Raw genomic sequence first — 8,333 nt, forward strand, 5'->3', positions numbered from 1 at the left:
CCCACCCATTGGGCTATGTAAAGCTGTTGTGTGAGTGTGCACACACACTCAAACTAAAATCCTTGTTTTGTCTAGCTCTGTCCTTGCTGTCAAAAGCTGCCTTGTGTTTTGGCTACGGCTCTTTCCTCCGTCTTCCCTGGAGATTGAACCGGTGGCCTTCTGTGTACATAGCAAATGTTCCACTACTGAGCTAGGTCTCGCTTACGGAGAGCCAAAAGTTGCTTCCTGGAAGCTTCCAGGTTCATCCCAACTGGCTGCGAGGTGACACTCCCCCCGAAAGGGTTGTTCACTCAACAGTAGCACTGTGTACGCAACGGCCTAAGTAGATCCCTGATGGATCAGGACAACGAACCATTGGTCCAGCATCCTGGCCTCGCAGTGGGAAGCCTTACAAATCAGCAAGGTGCTGGAGACCACCTCCTTCTGGGATGTATGTCCTGGGGGGGGTGGGCAATTTCAAAAGTCTACATAAGGGCTTGCACACCAATGTTCTGGGTTCTCCTCCCTCCCTGTGGGGAGTGTGAGGACCTTGTTGCAACAGTTGTGGGGTTGATATGCCCCCCTCCCCTTCTGCCAATTGCCCCTCAGGCCGCTGCCACCTACCCATCGGAAATCCAGCAAATCTGTGCCCTGTGGTCTGGGGGCCTCCTTCTTGCCCTCGCCTTCTCCCTCCAGGGGGCTGCCCGGGTCTTCCTTGGGCTCTTCCTCCTTGCTAGCCGCTTGGTCACGAGGTTCTTGGCCCTCAGATGCCGACTGCTGGCAGAGACAGGACCCCCGAGGGGGTGGGTGGGGTGGGGGGCAGTGAAGAAAACGAGAGCAGCCCAGAATGAGACAGGCAGGAACCCAGAAGCCAGACTCTCCTGCCCGCATTGAGTAGCTGGCCAGGGAAGCCCTCCAGCCCTGGCGCCATGGGGGGCTGGTCCATCAGGACGAGTGGGGCAGCAAGCACAGCCTGCCCTCAGCAGCCCCCTGCCTGCCTGCCCCCTTGCTCGCGACCGGTCCAGAAGGTGGCCCTCCTCTCTCTGCCACATACCTCTTTGATGTCTTCAGAGCCCCCCAGGGTTTCCAAGCTCAGGGGCCTCCTCCTGCACACATCCTCGGAATCCCCAATATCTGTTTCGGGGAACTGGGGAGGAAGAGGGAGAAGGGTGAGGGGAGAGAAGGCGTGGCATCTGCCACACAAACAGGGCTCTGCCCCAAGGAAGCTACAGCAGGAGGCTGACAAGAGGGAGGGTGTCAGCATGAGGAAGAGGCAAAAGCCTTTCCAGGAATGTAATCCTGGGGCTCTGGCTTGTATCTGACACCAGCCATGCTCAGAGTAGACCCATTGACATGAATGAGAAGGAATAACTCTGGCCCATGACTCTGAATGGGTCTACGCTGGGTGGAAGCTAATGGGATCGAAGCCACACGGAACAAGGGGGTTTCAAGAAAGAATGCTTGTAGCAGAGGGAGAAAGAGAATGATTATTATACATTTAGTGGTTTGTGTTGTTACCAGAATTTTTGAGAAGGCAGGGGGTTTTTTCTTTAACAGTGTGTCATAAGCAGCTCTTTCCAAAATACAAAAACCAGTAACATGAACATTAAAATGCAAAATAAATACACAATAAAAAATTAGAACCCAAGGCACCCATAACTGAAACACCAGAATAAAATAAGGACTCAAAACACCCTTAGCAATTTCCCGTTAGCAATGGAGATTGGTCCCCTCACCAGTTTCCCAGCCATTGAGCTTGAGACTTAGCTGATGGGCACGCTGTCTTTCTTGTTTTTTAATATGTGGTGATTTTTTTAAAAAATAACCCCCAGCTTTTCTGATTCTGTCCCAGCCAAGCCAATCCACCCACAGGCTGCTGACCCAAGACTGGGGGGTGGGGGGTGGCCCTCAACCACAAAGTGTGGTTGGGGTTTTGAGCTGACATCACAAATGGGTTGCATATTGAAGGAATGGGTTTCCCAAACCCCAAAACTGACTGTGCAGGCAGTTTTTAAACTGCACCAAAATCCCCATTTCTCCTTAGCTAAAATGCATAAACTTTAGCCGTTGAGCAAATGCAAAACAAGAACACAGCTCTCTCCCTTATCAGTTTGACGGCAAGACTGGCCTTGACTTTACCAGTAGAACAGACACAGACATATCTTATGTCCTGACCACAAATGACGCAGAGACCCAAGTCTGGGACTAACGCCAGAGCATGTTCTCGGAAGTAGTGACCTCTTGCTCCAAGATAGGAGTAGGAAGAGGAAGATCATTTTATGGTCAGAAGTACAGGAAGGAAGATCCTTTTATGGTTGAGAGTACCAGAGCAGGAACATATATGATGTCAACCTGTGTACGTACGCCAACGTGGTTGGGCTCCTAGGGGAGGAGTGAGAGGGTGCCTGGAGGATATATAAACTGCATGAAACCTGTCATTTCTTTGGACTTGCTGTGGACTTGATCACGCAAGTGCCTTCTGCTATCCGGAGAGCAGAATAAACTCTTTCTTTGAAGCAACCTCGGTGTCATTTTGACTTCCTTCCTCCTGTCCCAGAGCAACGCAGACCCAATTGGTGAACTCCAATAAGGCTACAATATCTGTCCTTGGGTCCGTCTATCTCCTCTGAGAGTGGACCTGTTTCCCCTTAGAGTGACAGCTTACTGCATTCCCCCAGAGAAAATGGAGGAAAAAAGCGGAGACCAATAGACACATAGAATTAAGACAAAGTTATTTTATTATGTATAGGTACAAATTTAGGAAGAAACTGCCACCCTTTAAATCAGGCGCCGGGTACCTTTGGTCCTCCTGGTGCTGCTGAACTATAACTCCCGTCCATTAGCCAGGGATGATTGGAGTTCTTGTTCAGCAACGTGTGGAGGCACAAAGAATTAAACAGATTAAGGATTCAATGTGAATAAAGCCCATCTCACTTTAGTTGAGAAGCCAATTTCCAGGTGAGCTGTGTACCTGCTTCAGCTTTCCTGCATCAAGTCCTGCCTGATAAGAACATTAGAATAATCATAGAATTGTAGAGCGGCAAGAGACCCCTGAGGGTCCTCTAGTCCAGCCTCCTGCAGTGCAGTAATTGCAGTTAAAATAAATACCAGCCTCCCCTCCAACAGTTCTCAGATGAAAATAGGGACATTCTATTTTACATCAGGATCATAGAATCATAGAGTTGGAAGAGACCCCAAGGGCCATCGAGTCCAACCCCCTGCCAAGCAGGAAACACCATCAGAGCACTCCTGACATATGGTTGTCAAGCCTCTGCTTAAAGACCTCCAAAGTAGGAGACTCCACCACACTCCTTGGCAGCAAATTCCACTGTCAAACAGCTCTTACTGTCAGGAAGTTCTTCCTAATCTTTAGGTGGAATCTTCTTTCTTGTAGTTTGGATCCATTGCTCCGTGTCCGCTTCTCTGGAGCAGCAGTAAACAACCTTTCTCCCTCCTCTATGTGACATCCTTTTATATATTGGAACATGGCTATCATATCACCCCTTAACCTCCTCTTCTCCAGGCTAAACATGCCCAGCTCCCTTAGCCGTTCCTCATAAGGCATCGTTTCCAGACCTTTGACCATTTTGGTTGCCCTCCTCTGGACACGTTCCAGTTTGTCAGTGTCCTTCTTGAACTGTGGTGCCCAGAACTGGACACAGTACTCCAGGTGAGGTCTGACCAGAGCAGAATACAGTGGCACTATTACTTCCCTTGATCTAGATCAGGGGTCTGCAACCTTTAAGACAAAAAGAGCCACTTGGACCCGTTTCCGAAGAAAAAAAACCTGGGAGCCGCAAAACTCGTCATTATAAAAATAACTTTTTTGTCACTTTTTTATTCTTTGTTTGACCCCATAGAATTACTCCTCCTCATTGAAATAAACGTTAAATTAACAAGTTACCTTTTTGTGTGTGTGTGTGTTCTTCACTCCCCTTCAAAACAGTGACCAGCGTACATGCCCCTTACAATGTAGCGGGCGGGAAGGTGACGTCGGGACGGTGCGTGACTAACGCATGCACCGCCCCCATGCGACGTCACAGCCAGTACAGCGCCCGCCACAGTGGGGAGTGTCGGGACGCACAATGCGCCTCCTCCCCTCGCTAGTATCCGCCCCGGAGCCGCGGCAAAGGTGTAAAAGAGCCACATGCGGCTCTGGAGCCGCTGGTTGCTGACCCCTGATCTAGATGCTATGCTCCTATTGATGCAGCCCAGAATTGCATTGGCTTTTTTAGCTGCCGCGTCACACTGTTGGCTCATGTCAAGTTTGTGGTCAACCAAGACTCCGAGATCCTTTTCACATGTACTGCTCTCAAACCAGGTGTCACCCATCTTGTATTTGTGCCTCTCATTTTTTTTGCCCAAGTGCAATACTTTACATTTCTCCCTGTTAAAGTTCATCTTGTTTGTTTTGGCCCAGTTCTCTAATCTGTCAAGGTCGTTTTGAAGTGTGATCCTGTCCTCTGGGGTGTTAGCCACCCCTCCCAGTTTGGTGTCATCTGCAAATTTGATCAGGATGCCCTTGAGTCCATCATCCAAGTCGTTGATAAAGATGTTGAATAAGACCGGGCCCAAGACAGAACCCTGAGGCACCCCACTTGTCACTCTTCTCCAGGATGAAGAGGAACCATTGATGAGCACCCTTTGGGTTCGGTCAGTCAGCCAGTTACAAATCCACTGAGTGGTAGCATAGTCAAGACCGCATTTTACCAGCTTCTTTACAAGAATATCATGGGGCACCTTGTCAAATGCCTTGCTGAAATCAAGGTAGGCTACATCCACTGCGTTCCCTTCATCGACCAGGCTTGTAATTCTGTCAAAAAACGAGATCAGGTTAGTCTGACATGACTTATTTTTCAGAAATCCATGCTGACTATTGGTGATCACAGCATTCCTTTCTAGGGGCTCACAGACTGTTTGCTTAATGATCTGCTCCAGAATCTTCCCTGGTATTGATGTCAGACTGACTGGGCGGTAATTATTTGGGTCCTCTCTTTCCCCCTTTTTGAAAATAGGGACAACATTTGCCCTCCTCCAGTCTGCCGGGACTTCGCCTGTTCTCCAGGAATTTTCAAAGATGACTGCCAGTGGTTCTGAGATCACATCTGCCAGTTCTTTTAATACTCTTGGATGCAGTTCATCTGGCCCTGGAGACTTGAATACATCTAAACTAGCCAAGTATTCTTGTACTATCTCCTTAGTTATTCTGGGCTGTGTTTCCTTTGCTGAATCATTTGCTCCAAATTCTTCAGGTCGGGCATTGTTTTCTTTATTGGAGAAGACTGAGGCAAAGAAGGAATTGAGGAGTTCAGCCCTTTCTGTGTCCCCTGTTTGCATTTCACCATCTTCTCCTCTGAGTGACCCCACAGTTTCTTTGTTCTTCCTTTTGCTACGTACATACCCATAAAAGCCTTTTTTGTTGCTTTTAACCTCTCTAGCAAGCCTGAGTTCATTCTGTGCTTTAGCTTTTCTGACTTTGTGTCTACACGTGCTGGCTATTTGTTTGAATTCCTCTTTGGTGGTTTCCCCCCTTTTCCATTTTTTGTACACATCCTTTTTTAATCTTAACTCAGTTAAAAGTTCTTTAGATAGCCACCCTGGCTTCTTTAGGCACCTTCCATGTTTCCGTCTCATTGGTATTGCCTGAAGTTGTGCTTTTACTATCTCCCTCTTAACAAACTCCCAGCCATCATGAACTCGCTTTCCTTTTAGTATTACTGTCCATGGGATCTCACCCAGCACTTCCCTAAGTTTTATGAAGTCGGCTTTCTTAAAGTCAAGAAATTGAGTCCTAGTATGCTTGGCTGCTCCTTTCCGCTGTATAGTAAACTTCAGAAGAGCATGATCACTCGTGCCTAATGATCCTTCCACTTCTACCCCACTAACCAGGTCATCAACATTGGTCAGGACCAGATCTAAAATGGCTGTTCCTCTTGTTGCTTCTCCCACTTTCTGGACAATGAAGTTGTCTGCAAGGCCAGTGAGGAATCTGTTTGACCTTATGCTCTTGGCTGAGTTTGACATCCAACAAATATCTGGGTAATTGAAGTCCCCCATTACTACTATCTCCCTTCCTTTTGCATGCTTGGCCATCTGTTCCAGGAAGGCATCATCTATGTCCTCCGTTTGGCTTGGGGATCTATAGTAAACTCCCACAATGAGGTCTCTGTTGTTCTTCTCTCCCTTAATTTTGACCCAAATGCTCTCACTTTGGCTTTGAGGTTCTAAATCTTGGATCTCTTCACAGGTATACACATCCCTGACATATAACGCCACTCCTCCTCCTTTCTTGTCTGGTCTGTTTCTCTGAAATAGATTGTATCCCCCCATTATTACATTCCAATCGTGGGACTTATCCCACCAGGTTTCAGTGATGCCTATTATGTCATAGTTAGTTTGCTGTACCAAGAGCTCAAGCTCATCTTGTTTATTTCCCATGCTTTGCGCATTAGTGTACAGACATTGAAGTCCATTAATCATTCCCCCGTGTCTCTTATTTAAGGATTTTTTCCTCCCACCACTAGGTCCGCGTGCTGTTTGCTCCATTTGGTCTATGACATTTGGATGATCATCTTCATTAATTGATAGACTCCTACCTTCAGGAGCACTGTCTCCCTCCCCCACATTAGTCAGTTTAAAGCCCTCCTGATGAGGTTTCTGAGATTTTTGGCAAAAACATTTCTCCCAACCGTTGTGAGGTGCAGCCCATCACTTGCCAGAAGTCCATCTTCAAGAAACTGCAGTCCGTGATCTAAGAATCCAAACCGTTCCTGTTTACACCATTTGCGAAGCCAGCTGTTCACTTCCACTATTTTTCCCTCTCTCCCTGGGCCACGTCGTTCAACTGGGAGGACAGATGAGATGACAATTTGTGCATTTAGTTGCTTCAATTTCCTGCCGAGAGCCTCGTAGTCTCTTTTGATCTTCTGGAGGCTATTGCTTGCAGTGTCATTGGTTCCCACATGAACCAAGAGGAAGGGGTATTTGTCAGTGGGTTTTATGATTCCTTGCAGTCGTTCAGTTACATCTTGGATCTTAGCCCCGGGGAGACAGCACACTTCCCGAGACATCTTGTCAGGCCCACAGATCACTGCTTCTGTTCCCCTCAGTAGGGAATCCCCTATCACCACTACACGCCTCCTCTTAGGTTTGGTCGGGGTTCTTCCGTGAGCTGTCCGTTCCAAGGTCGCCTGCACATTCCCTGAGGACTGACTTTGCTGCTCGTCTTCATATACCTGATCGACTGTAATGAGGGAGAGATCCTCAAATGGAGTCTGTTTTTCGTCTTCCATGTTAGGGGAGAGGACTTCAAAGCGATTGTGTATTTCTAAACAATCAGAGTGAACCCTGGGCCTCCTACTTCTTTGTGTCACGTTTCTCCATATATCTGGCACCTGTGTTGGTGAACTAGCCTCCTTCTCAGGGGAGTCCCCTGTCTCCTCCTTGGTGGGGACGGTGTGCTCTGTTGCTTCCAAGAAGAGCTCCAGCTCTCTAATTCTTTGGAGCGTAGCTACACGTTCCTCCAGTTGCTGGACTTTGTCTTCTAAGAGGGCAATCAACATGCAATTGCTGCAGGTAAAGCTGCCTGCAACCTTTGGCAAGATGGCAAACATTGCGCAGGAACCGCAGGCGACTGCAGTTGTTCCCTCACCCTCCATCTTGAGAACGTGTCGTTGGGGGTGGCTACAGTGGTCCTCCATCTTAAAAAGCGTGAAGACAGGACAAATAACCCCCCCAAAAAACCCTAGGTCTCCCCCAACAAACGTTTGAGACTAGCTCCCCTAAATCTAAAAGATGGATCAAACTGCGCTGCCCTGCAAGCTCTGATAATTTCCTCCCACAGCTAATCACCTGACTCAACAGAAACCCTGCCCCCTCTGACCTTTGCACAGGGAAAACAGCTAATCAGCCACAAACACACACACAAGAAAACTCTTTTGCTCCTCCTTCAGCTGCTGCCCTGCAAGCTCAGATTTTCCTGCATTTGATCTCCCACATCAAGTGTCCCAATCAAGGGAAGACCACACCTGGAATACTCTGTCCAGTTCTGGGCACCACAATTTGAGAAGGATGTTGACCAGTTGGAAGGTGTGCAGAGGAGGGAGGCCAAGATGATCAAGGGGCTGGAAAGCAAGTCTGATGAGGAATGGTTGAAGGAGTTGGGTATGTTTAGCCTGAAAAGAGGAGATATGAAAGCCATCTTCCAATATCTCAAAGGCTGTCACATGGAAGATGGAACAAGCTTGTTTTCTATGGCCATTTATGTATTATTTTATTTGGACTGGTTATGTTGTGCGGACGCCTGATTATTGTCTTCCAAAGCAACTACTCTATTCCCAACTCAAGAATGGTCA

At 47.8% G+C, this 8,333-nt stretch overlaps 1 protein-coding gene across 1 annotated transcript; it reads right to left on the minus strand.

Moving 5' to 3' along the window:
- Nucleotides 1-318: 318 nt before the first annotated feature.
- Nucleotides 319-1,877, minus strand: LOC310697176 (uncharacterized protein; the record flags this gene model as incomplete). Its single annotated transcript, XM_083483498.1, has 4 exons — nucleotides 1,716-1,877; nucleotides 1,034-1,126; nucleotides 582-756; nucleotides 319-437 (listed from the first exon to the last, which is right to left on the minus strand). The coding sequence occupies exons 1-4, from the start codon at nucleotides 1,728-1,730 to the stop codon at nucleotides 319-321; spliced, it is 402 nt and encodes a 133-aa protein (XP_083339624.1). The 5' UTR covers nucleotides 1,731-1,877.
- Between the last annotated feature and the right edge of the window lie 6,456 nt (nucleotides 1,878-8,333).

The sequence above is a fragment of the Podarcis liolepis genome, assembly GCF_965112155.1.
Source record: "Podarcis liolepis genome assembly, chromosome: 18".
NCBI classification, from domain to species: Eukaryota; Metazoa; Chordata; class Lepidosauria; order Squamata; family Lacertidae; genus Podarcis; species Podarcis liolepis.